This window comes from Pleurodeles waltl, chromosome 1_2, assembly GCF_031143425.1.
Source record: "Pleurodeles waltl isolate 20211129_DDA chromosome 1_2, aPleWal1.hap1.20221129, whole genome shotgun sequence".
NCBI lineage: Eukaryota > Metazoa > Chordata > Amphibia > Caudata > Salamandridae > Pleurodeles > Pleurodeles waltl.
The window spans coordinates 982,401,767-982,421,521 of NC_090437.1; the positions used below are offsets into that span (position 1 = coordinate 982,401,767).

Below are 19,755 nucleotides of genomic sequence, written 5' to 3' on the forward strand. Positions count from 1 at the left end.
GAAACCCTACACAAACTAGGTTTCTCAATCAACTACACAAAGTCACACCTGCAGCCGTGCCAAACACAGCAATACTTGGGAGCAACAATCAACACAGCAAAAGGGATTGCTACTCCAAGTCCACAAAGAGTACAAACATTTCACAATGTAATACAAACCTTGTATCCAAAACAAAAAGTACAAGTCAAAATAATACTGAAACTACTAGGCATGATGTCCTCATGCATAGCCATTGTCCCAAATGCAAGGTTACACATGCGGCCCTTACAACAGTGCCTAGCATCACAATGGTCACAAGCACAGGGTCAGCTTCTAGATCTGGTGTTGATAGACAGCCAAACATACATCTCGCTTCAATGGTGGAACAGTATAAATTTAAACCAAGGGCGGCCTTTCCAAGACCCAGTGCCACAATACCTGATAACAACAGATGCTTCCATGACAGGGTGGGGAGCACACCTCAATCAACACAGCATCCAAGGACAATGGAACATGCAGCAAAAACAGTTACACATAAATCACCTAGAACTGTTAGCGGTATTTCTAGCGCTGAAAGCATTTCAACCCATGATAACCCACAAATACATTCTTGTCAAAACGGACAACATGACAACAATGTACTACCTAAACAAACTAGGAGGGACACACTATCACAGAAAATATGGCATTGGGCGATTCACAACCACATTCACCTAATAGCACAATTTATTCCAGGAATTCAGAATCAGTTAGCAGACAATCTCTCACGGGATCACCAACAGATCCACGAATGGGAGATTCACCCCCAAATACTTACTTCCAAATTTGGGGAACACCACAAATAGATCTATTTGCAACGAGGGAAAACTCAAAATGCCAAAACTTCGCATCCAGGTACCCACAACATCAGTCTCAGGGCAATGCGCTATGGATGAACTGGTCAGGGATATTTGCTTACGCTTTTCCCCCTCTCCCACTCCTTCCATATCTAGTAAACAAGTTGAGTCAAAACAAACTCAAACTCATACTAATAGCACCAACATGGGCAAGGCAACCTTGGTACACCACACTACTAGACCTGTCAGTAGTACCTCATGTCAAACTACCAAACAGACCAGATCTGTTAACACAACACAAACAACAGATCAGGCATCCAAATCCAGCATCGCTGAATCTAGCAATTTGGATCCTGAAATCCTAGAATTCGGACACTTACACCTCACACAAGAATGTATGGAGGTCCTAAAACAGGCTAGAAAGCCTACCACTAGACACTGCTATGCAAATAAATGGAAAAGATTTGTTTATTACTGCCATAATAATCAAATTCAACCCTTACACGCATCTACAAAAGATATAGTAGGATACTTACTACATAAGCAAAACTAGCTTTCTCTTCCATAAAAATACATCTTGCTGCAATTTCAGCTTACCTGCAAATTACGCACTCAACTTCATTATTTAGGATACCAGTCATAAAAGCGTTTATGGAAGGCCTAAAGAGAATTATACAACCAAGAACGCCACCAGTTCCTTCATGGAACCTCAACATTGTCTTAACACGACTCATGGGCCCACCTTTTGAGCCCATGCACTCTTGTGAAATGCAATACTTAACGTGGAAAGTTGCATTTTTAATTGCCATCACATCTCTAAGAAGAGTGAGTGAAATTCAAGCGTTTACCATTCAAGAACCATTTATTCAAATACACAAAAATAAAGTTGTTCTACGAACAAATCCCAAATTTGTACCAAAAGTAATCTCACCGTTCCACTTGAATCAAACAGTAGAATTACCAGTGTTCTTCCCACAGCCAGATTCTGTAGCTGAATGAGCACTACATACATTAGACATCAAAAGAGCACTAATGTACTACATTGACAGAACAAAACTAATTCGAAAGACAAAACAACTATTTATCGCCTTTCAAAAACCTCATTCAGGAAATCCAATTTCAAAACAAGGCATTGCTAGATGGATAGTTAAGTGCATTCAAACCTGCTATCTTAAAGCTAAAAGAGAACTGCCTATTACACCAAAGGCACACTCAACCAGAAAGAAAGGTACTACCATGGCCTTTCTAGGTAATATTCCAATGAACAAAATATGTAAGGCAGCCACATGGTCTACGCATCATACATTTACCAAGCACTACTGTGTAGATGTGTTAACTGCACAACAAGCAACAGTAGGTCAAGCTGTATTAAGAACATTATTCCAAACTACTTCAACTCCTACAGGCTGAACCACCGCTTTTGGGGAGATAACTGCTTACTAGTCTATGCACAGCATGTGTATCTGCAGCTACACATGCCATCGAACGGAAAATGTCACTTACCCAGTGTACATCTGTTCGTGGCATTAGTCGCTGCAGATTCACATGCGCCCACCCGCCTCCCCGGGAGCCTGTAGCAGTTTAGAAGTAGATCTTAAACATTTGTACATTTGTAAATAGATTACTTGAAACTTTATTATGTACATACGCATTCACTCCATTGCATGGGCACTATTACTAGCATACACAACTCCTACCTCACCCTCTGCGGGGAAAACAATCTAAGATGGAGTCGACGCCCATGCGCAATGGAGTCGAAATGGGAGGAGTCCCTCGGTCTCGTGACTCGAAAAGACTTCTTCGAAGAAAAACCACTTGTAACACTCCGAGCCCAACACCAGATGGCGGGATGTGCACAGCATGTGAATCTGCAGCGACTAATGCCACGAACAGATGTACACTGGGTAAGTGACATTTTCCATATATGTGCAATTCAAAATAAACTACAAATAAAATATATAGAAAATACATAAAAAACTGTGTTTTTACTTGTAACCTTCTGGGGTACTGGAAACCGAAAAGAGATATAATAGCTCTCCTGCTTCCATCATACAGGACTGCCATCTCAAATCGCTCTGTAAATAAAATACAGAAATTCAATAAATGTAATATTCTATATATGATGAAATCCATCTCACCTCATCTGTACCATAGAAAACTCTATATACTTCCCTTAAACTGTGAACTTATTATAATCATACCATTACTTCCCAGAATTCTTAACCTAAATGGGCTGCCAATTCTTCATCCATGTCCAATCCTTTCGGTTGTAATGTCTTGTACTTAATGATCAGTTTTGATTCCAGTCTGCGCAATTCTTGTTCTCTATTCCCCCCCTCTACTGTCCACAGGAATACTATCCAAAACACAAAATGTCAACAAATGTATATTCTTATCATGATATCTAGCACAATGTCTGGCCACTGGATATTGTTTATCTTCATTTTTGACCGCTCTAAAACGTTCCAATATCCGTTTCTTTACTTTATGGATTGTACTGCCTATGTAAACTAAATTTCACGGGAAGTATAACGCATAAATTGAATATTCAGTATTGCAAGTTAGATGTTTCCTTACTACAAATGGTTTCATTTCTTTGTTTAATACTATTTCTCGACAATTCGGGCTAAATCTACAAGCTTTGCAAGTTCCACAAGTATAGAAGCCATGTATAGGTCTTTGACAATCTTTTCGAGATTGAACAAAATTTCTGCACAGCTGATCTTTCAGTGACGGGCTTCTTCTAAAAGTTATTTGAGCTTTATCATCCACAAATTTCCTGACTGCTTCATCTGACCTTAATATATTCCAATATTTGTTCAAACTATTGCTTAATTCCCATGATTGATTGTGGAAATCTGTAATAAATCTAACTGATTGTTGTGGATCCGAGCCTTTCTTGGTGTGCGGAATTAATGCTTCCTCTCGATTCGTTGCCAAAACCTTGTCACGTGCACTCTCTGTGGTTTTGTTAGAATAGCCCCTTTCTGAAAATCTACTCCTCATGACCTTCATTTCCTCCAAAAAATCTTCCTTTTCACTACAGTTTCTCCTTGCTCTTAGTAACTCTCCATAAGGTATACTCTCTATAAGCTTATTTGAATCTTGTGGTTCTAAAAATAAATTAAGAAAAGAATATCTTTCTATATAAAAACCTATTGGCCTGGAGTAAGTCTTTGAGTGTGTGTTCCTCATTTATTGCCTGTGTGTGTACAACAAATGCTGAACACTACCCTCCGATAAGTCTACTGCTCGACCGCACTACCACAAAATAGAGCACTAGAATTATCTCTTTTTGCCACTATCTTACCTCTAAGGGGAGCCCTTGGTCTCTGTGCCCACTATTTCTTACTTTGAAATAGTATATACAGAGCCAACTTCCTACACCATTTGTTTGGTCTATCTCTCGCCTAACAGGGTTCCTCCTTAGGGACCCTTAAGGGCTATCTTGCTGCCTTATCGGCTTTCTTACGCTTGCCCGATCAACCATCTTTGTTCAGGTCTCCTATAGTTCAAAGATTTTTGAAAGGGCTTGTGCATTTGTTCCCACCTGTGCCTTTCGTCATGCCCCAGTGGGATCTTAATGTTGTTCTATTCTTCCTAATGTGTGCTCCTTTTGAGCCCTTGCATAACTGTCCTCTCCGGCTGCTCACTATTAAAACATCCTTTTTGGTGGCAATTACATCTGCCAGGAGTGTGAGTGAGGTGCAGGCTTTATCTTCAAAACCGCCAATATATCCTGACAAGGTAGTGTCAAGAACTCGTGCCTCTTTCCTCCCCAAGGTGGTGACCCCTTTCCATCTGAGTCAAAATATCACCTTGCCCACCTTCTTTGCACCACCGCATCCCTCTAAGGAAGAGAAGCGTCTCCATCGGCTGGACCCAAAAAGAGCATTGTAGTTCTACCTTGACCGCACAAAAGAGTTCCGGGTGGACGACCAACTCTTTGTGGGCTACGTTGGTGCAAAGAAGGGTCGGGCAGTACAGAAACTGTCCATTTCGTGCTGGGTCGTTCTCTGTATAAAGATCTGCTACGCTTTGGCCAAGAAACAGCTTCCAGAGGGCTTGAGAGCTCACTCTACCAGAGGGAAAGCTGCTACCACTGCGTTAGCTTGTAGTGTACCCATGTTGGACATCTGTCAGGCTGCAACGTGGGCTTCCTTGCACATGTTTGCAAGACACTACTGTCTGGGTAGCCAGGTGAGAAGATAAGGGCATTTTGCCCGCTCAGTCCTGCTGGACTTTCTAGTCTAAAAATATATCCTTCAGACCCACCACCATGGGTATCTGTTCTGAGGTAAAGAATCTGCAGCAAGAAGTCTCTATCAGATGAACAAGTTACTTACCTTCGGTAACAATTATCTGGTAGAGACTCTGTCTAGCTGCAGATTCCTGACACCCACCCAAGCCTCCTCGCTCTGTGGATATATTTATACATATATATAATTAAGTACATATGTTTTTTAGCATTTTTGCCTTTCTTAAAGGTATTTAAGAATTATTTTACTTCAAACAGTCAAGTGAAAAAGATAAAATCTATAATTGTTATTTCTTTCATGACTGCGCTTCTGGCATGGAAAGTTGTGGGAAAAGAACTGACATACGCACGCCGAGGCGGAATCTGTATAGACAACCGTGACATCATAGACGGCTTCAACCAAGCTGATGACGCACACGGAGCTGGACGACGCACGCGGATCCGAAGGACGCCACCTGGTGGCGTGCAGGGTACTGCTCAGCAGAAAAATTCCAGATTCAAAGCCGACGCCAGGCAATCCTATGAAAGGAATCTGCAGCTAGAAAGAGTCTCTACCAGATAATTTGTTACCGAAGGTAAGTAAATTGTTCATTAGATTCATCACTTGTTCGGGCATTGTATTCCTTTACTTGAACATTGTGGTTTACCGAGTCTTAGCTCTAAACTCTAATTTAGCAGTGTATCAAAATATCTTTTGTTTGCATCCTCACCATAAAAGTAAATGGTATTATCCAACAACCTGAAATAATGTGTTTATGTTTTTTAGCTATTAGAAAAAGGGTTGGCCAGCATGCAGCAGTCTTTGCTGCAAATTATCTACAGCCTTCTCAGTCACATTGATCTTTCTACCGCTCCAGTGAAGCAGTTTAATCTAGAGATAATAAAGGTGATTGGAAGATATGTGCAGGTACGGAGTCTACAAAGCGAAGCGTCTATAAGGCTTTTTTTTTTTTAAATCATGTGGCCATGGCTGATGTAACATTACGTATTTTTCTAGCTTTGAAAACTTACAAGCAGTCAGCATCTCTCGTTGTTTCTTTTCCTTTCTCTTTAATGTAGTCACCTTCCTTCATCCCACTCTACCTTTATTTCTACCTACATCAGTCTACAACCTACAAACACTATGGTGATTCTGTGCTTCAAACTCAAATTAACTTGCATTGTTTTGTAGATACTTGCTGCTGCATAATTTACTTATGTGAACCTTCTTGCCAGGCACCAGAGTGCATATGGAAACATTTCAGTAATAATTAGTGAGCAGCACTGTGATTTTTGTCCTTGGAGACCTGAGAGCACTGGAAGTGATATGGGCGGAGTACCTAAGGGGTGCTAAAGAAGCTAGTGACATCAGTTCTTTGATTTCAACTCCCTAATGGACGTAGGGTCTGGGCCTGCTAACTTATTTACTCTATGCTTTGATCATTATTTTCTTGATTTGTACAGAATGCCTTCTCCTTGGTCCCCTGCCCTCATTCTAGCTTTTAGGCTCACGCTTGTACAGATCCTCTCATCAATTGTCTATGGAACCTTGGCCGCTCATATGACAGCTCATCATGCAATGTTTGTTCCCTCATGCACTCTAAATAGACAGGAGCAGTAATATAACCCCTCTAGTCAGCTATCATTGCAGCAATTTTTGTGATCAGTTTTACTTGTTGTTTTCTTGTCATTTTAAGTAAATCCGTTTACTCCACATATACGCCTCTGTATATATTTTCCCTGATGCGATTGGGCAACTATATGATGATAGCAATGAAATGAATAAGCTATTATTGTTTACATCTCAACTGTTGATTACACAGTCCTTTGAATTAACCCTTTCTGTGCATTCTTTTACTATTGCAGTATATTCAAACTTTAGCCCACAAGGGGCCATTGGATTGCACTTTACTAATGTTTTTTGGATCATGCACTAGGAAAGCTAAGTTGCGATTACCCTAGGTACAGAAACATTTAAAAACCCTTCTAGGAGAAGGCATTGACTCTGTGCCCATTTCCAAAGTATTCCCCAACTGTAGGATAGTAGCATCTTTCTAGCATTGTTACCCCCACTTTTTGCTTGGTGTCACTGTGTTCAGACTAGTACACTGGGATCCTGCCAATCAGGACCCCAGTGTCAGTGATCTCTTCTTTAAATTTGATTTTGTTTTTAACTTTTACACCCGACAATTGGCATACTGGTGCACCCATGTGAGTCCCAAGTATATGGTACTTATGTACCAAGGGCATTAGTACACTTGGGCTCTCCCATGGGCTGTGGCATGTATTATGCCACCCATGGAAGCCCATGGCAACTTTGTCTGCAGGCCTTCCATTGCAGCCTGCTTGAAGTGGTACCTGCACTTTTCAGTTTAGATATAAGACTTGCCTTTTGTGGTGGTCACTGCACTTGAACACTGTAAGCCACCCCTATAGTAGGCCCTGCAACTTAAAGGTGGGCTGCATGGTCCTTAGAGTGAGGGCGCCCCTGCATGAGCAGAGGTGCCCCCTACAAATCCCAGACTCCATTTCCCGGGCTTCGTAAGTGTGAGGAAGCCATTTTATGGTATGTAGTGGACACTGGTCAACACAAGTGGTCCTGCTATATAATGGCTTCACTGAACCTAGGCATGTATGGCATCATGCAACTACACCGATTCCACTGTTAGTTGCAAGATACTGTAGGACACTGGCCTGATGTGTGTTGAATACCTAGTGTATTATCACGTTATTCCAGGTATTCTTATTAGTGAAGTGTAGGCAGTGTCTAGAAGCCAGGGTCTCTAGAGGTAGCTGTGGATGAGCAGCCAAGGCTTAACTAGGAGACATGCAAAGCTCATGTGGTCCGATCAGCCATGTTTAAAGGCAGAGAGCAAAGTCACTGGGGTCCTGGTTAGCAGTATCCCAGTGAACACAGTCAAAAACATACAGACAACAGGCAGAAAGTGGGGATAACCATGATAGTAAGAGGGAACTTTCCAACAGATACCATGTACTCTGGGGGTTCCCAAGATCTGCCTCTACAGCCTTTGCAGGGTCTGCATGCCAGCCCTAGCTGCTGCCAACACTAGACACTGTTCTACTTTCCTGCTGATGAGCCTAACTCGAGCAAGGGAAGGCAGAACAAAGGATTTCCTGTAGGGAAGAGGCGTGCCCACCTCTCCCTTTGACAGGGTGTTTTTGGACTGAGGTGGGGTGGCCTCTCAGTGCCACCAGACTGCTTTGAAGGGCACATTTGATGCCCTCCTTGCATAAACCGGTTTGCACCAGTGCCGGACCCCTCCGGTTCGGCTGTGGCACGAAACCACACAAAAGACAGGGAGTGACCACCCCCTGTCCAGCTCCTCCTCTAGGGAGGTGCCCAGAGCTCTGCTAGGTGGCCGCTTGAGTCTGCCATCTTGAAAATAAGATGTGCAAAGGCCCCTGGAAGCATCTGACTGGTTAGGCCAGCTAGGTGACATCCATGACCCCCTCTGATAGGTGAGTCACTGCAGATAGTGTCCAACCGCCTTTTAGGGTTACTTAAGGGCTCCCCTGAGGAAGAGTCCCTAGATTCATCGAGCAAGACTCTACAAGAAACTCTCTGCAAGACACTTCTGCAGACTGGCCTCTGGAACCGCTGCTGGTCTGCCTTAGGAACTGAAACAAGACTGTATCCAGTTGAGAGGGCTTCCACTGCAACATTGTTTCTCCAGCTCTTCCAAGAATTCTGTAACATCCATGGCTTTGCATCCTCTAGGGTCACAAGGACTCTTCATCAGGAAGCAAGAAGGAATCACCCTTGGAGTGAAGCAGTCAATCCCCTGCATCCACAGGCACCTCGCCGACGATAACCGGTTGGTGAATCCTGCTACCCCACGGACATCAAAAGGCTCTGTTACACAGGTGGTGGTTCTGTGGCCCTTTCCAGGTCCAACTTGTCTTCTATCCAACTTTGGAAACGGTGGGTCTTTGCTGTAGCCACTGAGACGGAACCCCTGTGTACCGCATCTTTTGCTGTTACCAAGGCTTGTTGACTCCTCCTCCAGAAGACCTTCGAGCTCCAAGAAGCCCCAGCCTCCAGCACTCTGTATCTCCAAGAACAGCATCCACCCTGCAACTCCTGAGGCGTGGGATTCCTTCTTTGTTGTGCTGGTGAGGCCTCCCTGTATCTCCTTGTGCCTGCTGCCATTGGTGCCTCGTGGGTGCTGAAATGTTTCTTACTGGCTGTCCTGCTTGCTGAGGGCCAGACCCGAATCCCCTTAATGGGTTGAGTCGTTTGGACTTTGCTTGTCCCCAAAATCCTGCAGATATCCCCGCAGCTTCTTCCTTCTTTTGTCAATGCTTGTTGGTGGTTTAGCTGACCACTGACCCCTCGGCAATGCGGCGACGGATGTGAGATAGCTTGTGGGCAACTCCAAGGATCTTCTTGCATCTCCTGGCCTCCGCATCGTACTTCTTTCTTCATCGATCTGCAGGAACGTCTCCCCATGAAGAGTGATTATTGCCTACCTGCACTGTCTGGACACTGTCCCCTTCTTTTACAGGTTATTCTTATGAATCCGCCCTGGGGTTCCACTGACCTGGTCCACAGGTCGCAACAGCAACTGGACAAACCAGGGTCCTATTGACTCCAACAAATGTTTCCGATGTCACTTCACCCCTATCCACGGGTGGGGGCACTATCAATCCCCTCTTGTGCCATCTTTTTTCCTCGTGGTCCTCTGGGAAGTATCCTGACAATTCCAACCACGACAGTCCTGTATTAGCCTATGGGACACCAGGCTAGTTAACACCTCTGCATACGGGCGCCTGGGGGATTTCTATTACTTACCTTGGTTGATTTCAAACTCCCCCCAGCCTCTGGGATCCTAACACACTTAACCTTGCTTGGGCACCTCCATTCTTACAACACTTTCTTAGTATATGGTTTGCCCCCAACTCTCTTCCCCCCCCCCCCTCCGGTTTGTTTCTGTTGTCGTTGCACTCACTTCTGTTTATAGGTGACTGAGTCACTCCTACAACAAGTCTCAACTGTCGGCCCAACCCTCCTGGCTCCCAAGCAGTACCTCACCAAAGCTCAGACAGTAAAGGTGATTTCTGGCAGCCTTACGCATGGGCTCTAGATGACCCTTCTTAGGGGCTTCGTGGTGGAACGTAAGATACCCTTTTCTCTCGTTAGCAAAACGTCTCATACACACATAGGCAATGTAGGAGATGCAGGAGAGTTTTCAATATATTTATTGAAAAGACTGCAATCTACAGTAAAATGCATGAATTGCAATGATTAGGATAATGAGCAATTAAAAAAAGCAAAATCATGAAGCTGAGAGTTGTGAATATGAAAATCCCCACCTTATTGCAATAAACATTAGATATGGCATTCCTAACAAAACGCCTTATCTCTACCCTAACGAGAGCTAGGTGTGATAAATCCTAATCTACCAGGACCATGTCCATGAGAACCAACCCCTCCCCCCACTCCCCTCGTTACCTTGAAATGAGGCCTCTAGGTCATACTCTGTGAAGGAAAATGGGCTGAGTTCTGCAGCAGGGCGACGTGCAGCATAGATGACATCTGGAAGGAACCCCTCTAATGACCTTGTCCGTGTGATGTGTATTTATACGGCTCAGGTAGGATCCCTGACGCAGGTATGTACCTTAACAACTAATAATGTGGTAGACTTGTGTCAGCAATTATATAAAAAATCCCTAACAAGTGCGCACAGTGTTCTTGTCAAGCGTAAGAGTGAAAGGGATATGGCAATACCTACGTACATCACTGATAATGACGCCTTCTCGGAATGGCACTGATAATAAAAAAGCAAATGATTTCTTTTAAAATGTAAGCAATTGCAAAGTGCTAAAATAAATAATGAAATAAAAAGGATAAAACAGAGCATGTGAATTATGTAAAAGGTTACTAGGTAAAAAGGGCAACAGGCCTGCAAACCAATGTCTAAGCTATCTCATGTGCCCAGTGGGGAACTAAAATGAATTCACCACATTTCTAAGTATATTTTTCTGTGTGTAGCTATCTCCAAGTGGAGATTTACCAACGTTAGGATAGTCCTAGTGTTATAATAAAGAATGCTTTATTTTGTAGCACTTGGTGTGGTTCTTTCTTGTGTGGACATCACTGACTGACTGCTGTGGTATTGTTAATGCTTTACACTCCTCCCTGATAAGCCTGAGCTGCTCTCCACAGCTACCCCTAGAGAGCTTTGGTTATCTAGGCACCAAAACACTGTCACTAAGGGTTGCCTAGACTCCGTATAGGGTGCCACACCACAGGTGTATACCCTAAACTGAACCAGCCTCCTACAACAAACACAAGCATAACAAGCACAGTGAAGAGATTCAATTTTCCTTGCATAAAATAGCTAAGGAGTTTCTTGTGCTCTTCGTAAGCACTGCCATTTTGCTGCAGAAAACCCTTCTTACAAGTTGACCGGGCATCCCTCAAAATGCTCCAAGACCCCCAGCAGGACTCTGCCGATTAGATTCAGTTCTTTCATTGTGCAGTGTTGGCAATGTTTGCCGCACTGCACTCTGGTATCCCTGTAGGAGCTGCCAGAGGGAACTAAAGCTCTAAGCCTTTCACTTTTCTCAGTCTCTGCTGCTATGTATGCTGCTTCCTCAGCCTAGAGTGACCAGCCACTCAGTTAACTCCTTTTGTTGCCAGAAGTCAACTCAGCTACTTTGCTTACAATGAGGACTGAAAACTATCTGCATGAGAGATTCCACTCCGATTCCCCCAGTGGATTGATTGATATGATTAATTTGGTTCGGATTCTGATACTTTTGGCTGAGAAGTCCAGGCAGCTAAAGATGATGAAAGTGCAGGAGACTATTTAATCCATTAAGAATATACAATTCAAATTAACTGCTCGCTGTTTAGAATAAATCTTCTGAGGTGTAATTTCCATTCCCCAGAAGAACCACCTTAACTAGCCTTAATGGGGATACATCCAGAAAAACAAACGTCAAATCCAGTCCCTCATTTCAAAGAGACTCTGATGGGTCCACGCCAAAGAGTCATGTGTCAAATTTTGATTGGCAACAGCAGCAGTTGCTAGGTGAGCCTCCCATGTGTAAAGAGCTTTCCCATTGGACACAGCCATCATCCTGCTGAACAAGACCTCCGAGAGCCTGATGTTACAAACATCTCAATGAATGTCCGCATCGATAATACTTAGGAGCAACAATCAACACACAAAAAGGGATTGCCACAAGTCCACAAAGGGTACAAGCCTTCCAAAATGTAATACTAAACATGCACCCAAACCAACATTATCAAGTGAGGTTTGTAATGAAACTTCTAGGCATGATGTCTTCATGCATAGCCATTTTCCCAAGCGTAAGACTACACATGCGGCCCTTACAACAGTGCCTAGCAACACAATGGACACAAGCACAGGGTCAACTTCAAGATCTAGTGTTGATAGACCGCCAAACACACTCCTCGCTTCAGTGGTGGAATCCTATAAATTTAAACCAAGGGTGGCCATTCCGAGACCCTGTGCCTCAATACGTGATCACAACAGATGCTTCCATGATAGGGTGGGGAGCACACCTCAACCAGCACAGTATACAGGGACAATGGGACGCTCAACAAAGGCAACTTCATATAAATCATCTAGAGCTGTTAGCAGTGTTTCTAGCATTGAAAGCATTTCAACCGCTAATAGCCCACAAACACATTCTTGTCAAAACAGATAACATGACAACAATGTATTATCTAAACAAACTGGGAGGGACACACTCCTCACAACTGTGTCTCTTAACACAAAAATTTTGGCATTGGGCGATTCACGATCACATTCGCCTAATAGCACAGTATATCCCAGGGATTCAAAACCAGTTAGCCGAAAATCTCAGTCGAGATCACCAACAAACACACGAATGGGAAATTCATCCCCAGATACTAAAAACTTACTTTCTACGCTGGGGAATTCCAGAAATAGACCTATTTGCAACAAACGAAAATGCAAAATGCCAAAACGTTGCGTCCAGGTATCCACACTCCAAGGGCAATGCGTTATGGATGAGCTGGTCAGGGATATTTGCTTATGCTTTTCCACCTCTCCCACTCCTTCCGTATCTGGTAAACAAATTGAGTCAAAACAAACTCAAACTAATACTAATAGCACCAACCTGGGCTCGCCAACCGTGGTTCACAACACTACTAGACCTATCAGTAGTACCTCATATCAAACTACCAAACAGACCAGATCTGTTAACTCAAAACAAACAACAGATCAGACACCCGAATCCAGCATCGCTCAATCTAGCAATCTGGCTCCTGAAGTCTTAGAATTTGGACATTTAGACCTTACACAAGAATGTATGGAGGTCATTAAACAAGCTAGAAAACCTACTACAAGACATTGTTATGCAAACAAATGGAAAAGATTTGTTTATTACTGCCATAATAATCAAATTCAACCGCTACATGCTGCCGCAAAAAACATTGTAAGCTACTTACTACACTTACAAAAATCTAAACTAGCATTATCTTCCATTAAAATACATCTCACAGCAATATCTGCCTATTTGCAGATTACACATTCAAATCACTCTTTAGAATCCCAGTCATCAAAGCATTTATGGAGGGTTTAAAAAGAATCATACCCCCGAGAACACCACCAGTTCCCTTGTGGAACCTCAATATTGTATTAAGACGACTCATGGGTCCATCATTTGAACCCATGCATTCTTGTGAGATACAATACTTAACCTGGAAAGTAGCCTTCCTAATAGCTATCACATCTCTTAGAAGAGTGAGTGAAATACAAGCATTTACTATACAAGAACCCTTTATACAAATACATAAACATAAACGTGAATCCCAAATTTGTACCAAAAGTTATATCACCGTTCCACCTAAACCAAACAGTGGAACTCCCAGTCTTTTTTCCACAACCAGACTCAGTAGCTGAAAGAGCCTTACATACGTTACATTAAAGGAGCACTAATGTACTATATTGATAGAACAAAACAATTTCGCAAAACAAAACAATTGTTTGTAGCCTTCCAAAAACCTCATGCAGGAAATCCAGTATCCAAACAAGGCATTGCCAAGATGGATAGTGAAATGTATTCAGACCTGCTATATTAGAGCAAAGAGAGATCTACCTATTACGCCGAAGGCGCACTCCACTAGGAAGAAAGGTGCCACAATGGCTTTTCTAGGAAATATACCTACGACAGAAATCTGTAAGGCAGCCACATGGTCTACGCCTCATACATTCACAAAACATTACTGTGTAGATGTGTTAACACAACAAGCCACAGTAGGATAGACTGTATTACGAACATTATTTCAGACAACTTCAACTCCTAAAGGCTAAGCCACAGCTTTTGGGGAGATAACTGCTTACTAGTCTATGCACAGCATGTGTATCTGCAGCTACACATGCCATCGAACGGAAAATGTCATTTACCCAGTGTACATCTGTTCGTGGCATGAGACGCTGCAGATTCACATGCGCCCTCCCGCCTCCCCGGGAGCCTGTAGCCGTTAGAAGTTGATGAAAATTGTACATTATAGGTTGATGAAACTTGTACATTTGTAAATATATGTTCGATGGCATGTGTAGCTGCAGATACACATGCTGTGCACATCCCGCCATCTGGTGTTGGGCTCGGAGTGTTACAAGTTGTTTTTCTTCGAAGAAGTCTTTTCGAGTCACCAGACCGAGGGACTCCTCCCATTTCGACTCCATTGCGCATGGGCGTCGACTCCATCTTAGATTGTTTTTTTTCCGACATCGGGTTCGGACGTGTTCCTTTTCGCTCCGTGTTTCGGGTCGGAAAGTTAGTTAGAATCTCGGAAAAATCGTCGTTATTGTTTGCGTTCGGTATCTGGTTAGTTACAAAAGATCAACACCGAATTGAGAAGAGCTCCGGTGGCCCGTCGGGGTTTTTCGATTCCCGTCGGGGCCTGGTCGGCCCGGCCACGTGTCTCTTCAAGGCTGATGGAACGGACCCCATTCCGCTTCTGTCCAAAATGCCATAACAAGTATCCATATACAGATCAACACCTGGTCTGTAACTTGTGTTTGTCACCAGAACACAAGGAGGATACTTGTGAGGCCTGTCGAGCGTTTCGGTCGAGGAAGACACTCAGGGACCGAAGAGCAAGAAGACTGCAAATGGCGTCGGCGCCAACAGGACAAGGGTGTTTCGAGGAGGAGAAAGAAACATTCTCCATCCAGGATTCGGACTCGGAGGAGGTCGAGCCCGAAGAAACGCCGAAAACCGTGAGTAAGAAGTTGAAACAAAAAACTCACGAAAAGACTGCCAAAGCCCAGGGACGCCACCGCCAACAGGCCATGGCTTAACCCGAAAAGTAGGTGACCGTCCATCGGCACCGAAAAAGGGCGAGCTGGTGCCGAAGTCATCCGACACCGGTCGAGATACAGGCATGCAGCAATCTCGGGCCTGAGAGAGTGGCTCCGAAAAGATTCGGCACCGAGACAGCGGCACCGAAATTGGTTGGCACCGAGAGGGCACTATGCCGAAAAGCAAAAAGATTTTGTCGGAGCCGAAAAAAGCAGCAGAAAAGGTTTCGGTGCCGAAACATCCGGCCTCCGAACCGAAAATTAGTTCCTATTCAGAGGAACAAGGACTGTCCTCTCAAATGAAGACACACAGATTTGAAGAAGAATTACAGACAATAGAGCCAGATCACACGCAAAGGCGGCTCTTTATTCAGAAAGATACAGGGAAGATCAGCACTCTTCCCCCAATCAGAATGAAACGAAAACTTGCCTTCCAAGACAAGGACAAGGACAAACAGCCACAAGCAAAAGTGGCTAAACAAATAACACCACCACTATCCCCACATCACTCTTCACAACTATCACCGGTAGCCACTCCACCAATGATGCAATCCCCAACACATACGGGGATGAGTCAAGATGACCCTGACGCATGGGACCTTTACGACGCACCAGTGTCAGACAATAGTCCTCAATGCTATCCAGCAAGACCCTCGCCACCTGAGGATAGTACAGGCTACATTCAAGTGGTATCAAGGGCAGCAGCATTTCACAATGTCAGCCTTCACTCAGAACCCATTGAAGATGACTTCCTTTTTAATACACTGTCGTCTACGCACAGTCAATATCAAAGTCTGCCAATGTTGCCCGGAATGCTAAAACACTCCAAACAAGTGTTTGAAGAGCCTGTCAAAGGGAGAGCCATTACTCCAAGAGTAGATAAATATAAACCGCCACCAACAGACCCAGTGTACATAACACAACAGCTATCACCAGACTCTGTTGTAGTTGAAGCAGCGCGCAAAAGAGCCAACTCTCATACTTCAGGAGACGCGCCACCTCCAGATAAAGAGAGTAGAAAATTCGACGCGGCAGGCAAAAGGGTGGCGGAACAGGCAGCAAACCAGTGGCGTATTGCAAATTCGCAAGCTTTGCTAGCCAGATATGATAGGGCCCATTGTGACGAGATGCAACACCTTATTGAACACTTGCCAAAGGAGTTTCAAAAAAGAGCGCAGCAAGTGGTCGAGGAGGGACAAAATATCTCCAATAATCAAATTCGATCAGCAATGGATGCTGCAGACACAGCTGCTAGAACTGTCAACACAGCAGTAACGATAAGGAGGCATGCATGGCTGCGTACATCAGGATTTAAACCAGAGATACAGTAAGCTGTGCTGAATATGCCATTCAACGGACAGCAGTTGTTTGGGCCGGAGGTGGACACTGCAATTGAGAAACTGAAAAAAGACACTGACACGGCCAAAGCCATGGGCGCGCTCTACTCCCCGCGGAGCAGAGGCACATTTCGAAAAACACAATTTCGAGGGGGGTTTCGAGGGCAAACCACAGAAGCCACAACCTCACAAACAAAGCCCACTTACCAGAGCCAGTATCAGCGGGGAGGTTTTCGGGGACAATATAGAGGAGGACAGTTTCAAAGAAACAGAGGAAAGTTCCAAAGTCCCAAAACTCCTCAAAACAAACAGTGACTTCAAGGTCACAAATCCCCAACACATAACACCTGTGGGGGGGAGACTAACCAAGTTTTACACACATTGGGAGGAAATAACAACAGACACTTGGGTCTTAGCAATTATCCAGCATGGTTATTGCATAGAATTTCTGAAAATCCCTCCAAACGTCCCACCGAAAACACACAATATGTCAAAACAACATATAGATCTTCTAGGACTAGAAGTTCAGGCATTGCTACAGAAAGAAGCAATAGAATTAGTACCAAAAGATCAATTAAACACAGGAGTTTACTCGCTGTACTTCCTGATACCCAAAATGGACAAGAGTCTGAGACCGATACTAGATCTCAGAACATTAAATACCTACATCAAATCAGACCATTTTCACATGGTTTCTCTACAAGACGTAATCCCACTGCTCAAACAACAATACTACATGACAACACTAGACCTAAAGGGTGCATATTTCCATATACCAATACATCCTTCACACAGGAAATACCTAAGGTTTGTATTCCAAGGAATACATTACCAATTCAAAGTGTTGCCATTCGGAATAACAACTGCGCCAAGGGTTTTTACAAAATGCCTGGCAGTAGTAGCTGCACATATCAGAAGGCAGCAAATACATGTGTTCCCGTACTTAGACGACTGGTTAATCAAAACCAACACACTAAGACAGTGTTCACAGCACACAAAATATGTCATACAGACCCTTCACAGGCTAGGTTTCTCCATCAACTACGCAAAGTCACACCTTTTGCCGTGTCAGACACAGCAATACTTAGGAGCGACAATCAACACAGCAAAAGGGATTGCCACTCCAAGTCCACAAAGGGTTCAAACATTTCACAAGGTAATACAGGCCATGTATCCAACACAAAAGATACAAGTCAAGATGGTAATGAAACTCCTAGGCATGATGTCTTCATGCATAGCCATTGTCCCAAACGCAAGATTACACATGCGGCCCTTACAACAGTGCCTAGCATCATAATGGTCCCAAGCACAGGGTCAACTTCTAGATCTGGTGTTGATAGACCGCCAAACATACATTTCGCTTCTATGGTGGAACAGTACAAATTTAAACCGAGGGCGGCCTTTCCAAGACCCAGTGCCACAATATGTCATAACGACGGATGCTTCCATGACAGTTGGGGAGCACACCTCAATCAACACAGCATCCAAGGACAATGGGACATACATCAGAGGCAGTTTCACATAAATCACTTAGAACTGTTAGCAGTATTTCTAGCGCTGAAAGCATTTCAACCCATAATAACCCAAAAATACATTCTTGTCAAAACAGACAACATGACAACAATGTATTATCTAAACAAACAAGGAGGGACACACTCGACACAGTTGTGCCTCCTAACACAAAAAATATGGCATTGGGCGATTCACAACCACATTCGCCTAATAGCACAATTTATTCCAGGGATTCAGAACCAGTTGGCAGACAATCTCTCCCGAGATCACCAACAAACCCACGAATGGGAAATTCACCCCCAAATACTAAACAATTACTTTCAAATTTGGGGAACACCTCAAATAGATCTATTTGCAACAAAGGAAAACTCAAAATGCCAAAACTTCGCATCCAGGTACCCACAAGATCAATCCCAAGGCAATGCTCTATGGATGAACTGGTCAGGGATATTTGTGTACGCTTTTCCCCCTCTCCCTCTCCTTCCATATCTAGTAAACAGGTTGAGTCAAAACAAACTCAAACTCATACTAATAGCACCAACATGGGCAAGGCAACCTTGGTACACAACACTACTAGACCTTTCAGTAGTACCTCATGTCAAACTACCCAACAGACCAGATCTGTTAACACAACACAAACAACAGATCAGATATCCAAATCCAGCATCGCTGAATCTAGCAATTTGGCTCCTGAAATCCTAGAATTCGGGCACTTAGACCTCACACAAGAATGTATGGAGGTCATAAGACAAGCTAGAAAACCTACCACTAGACACTGCTATGCAAATAAGTGGAAAAGATTTGTTTATTACTGCCATAATAATCAAATTCAACCTTTACACGCATCTGCAAAAGAAATAGTAGGATACTTACTACATTTGCAAAAATCTAACCTAGCTTTCTCTTCCATTAAAATACATCTTACGGCAATTTCTGCTTACCTACAAATTACGCACTCAATTTCATTGTTTAGGATACCAGTCATAAAGGCGTTTATGGAAGGCCTAAAGAGAATTATACCACCAAGAACACCACCAGTTCCTTCATGGAACCTCAACATTGTCCTAACACGACTCATGGGTCCACCTTTTGAGCCCATGCACTCTTGTGAAATGCAATATTTAACGTGAAAAGTTGCATTTTTAATTGCCATCACATCTCTAAGAAGAGTGAGTGAAATTCAAGCATTTACCATTCAAGAACCATTTATTCAAATACTCAAAAATAAAGTTGTTCTACGGACCAATCCTAAATTTTTACCAAAAGTAATCTCACCGTTCCACTTGAATCAAATGGTAGAGTTACCAGTGTTCTTCCCACAGCCAGATTTGGTTGCCGAAAGAGCACTACATACATTAGACATCAAAAGAGCACTAATGTACTACATTGACAGAACAAAACTAATTCGAAAGACACAACAACTATTTATCGCCTTTCAAAAACCTCATACAGGAAATCCAATTTCAAAACAAGGCATTGCTAGATGGATAGTTAAGTGCATTCAAACCTGCTATCTTAAAGCTAAAAGA

General features: G+C 43.4%; 1 protein-coding gene across 12 annotated transcripts in view; it reads left to right on the plus strand.

The window, feature by feature from the left end:
• Positions 1 to 19,755, plus strand: part of FRYL (FRY like transcription coactivator) — a 1,894,812-nt gene that overhangs the window by 1,449,264 nt on the left and 425,793 nt on the right. For all 12 annotated transcript variants that reach the window (XM_069201557.1, XM_069201569.1, XM_069201550.1 and 9 more), the window contains one exon: positions 5,840 to 5,980. In XM_069201557.1, the coding sequence (XP_069057658.1) occupies positions 5,840 to 5,980 (141 nt within the window). The remainder of the gene's footprint in view (positions 1 to 5,839; positions 5,981 to 19,755) is intronic.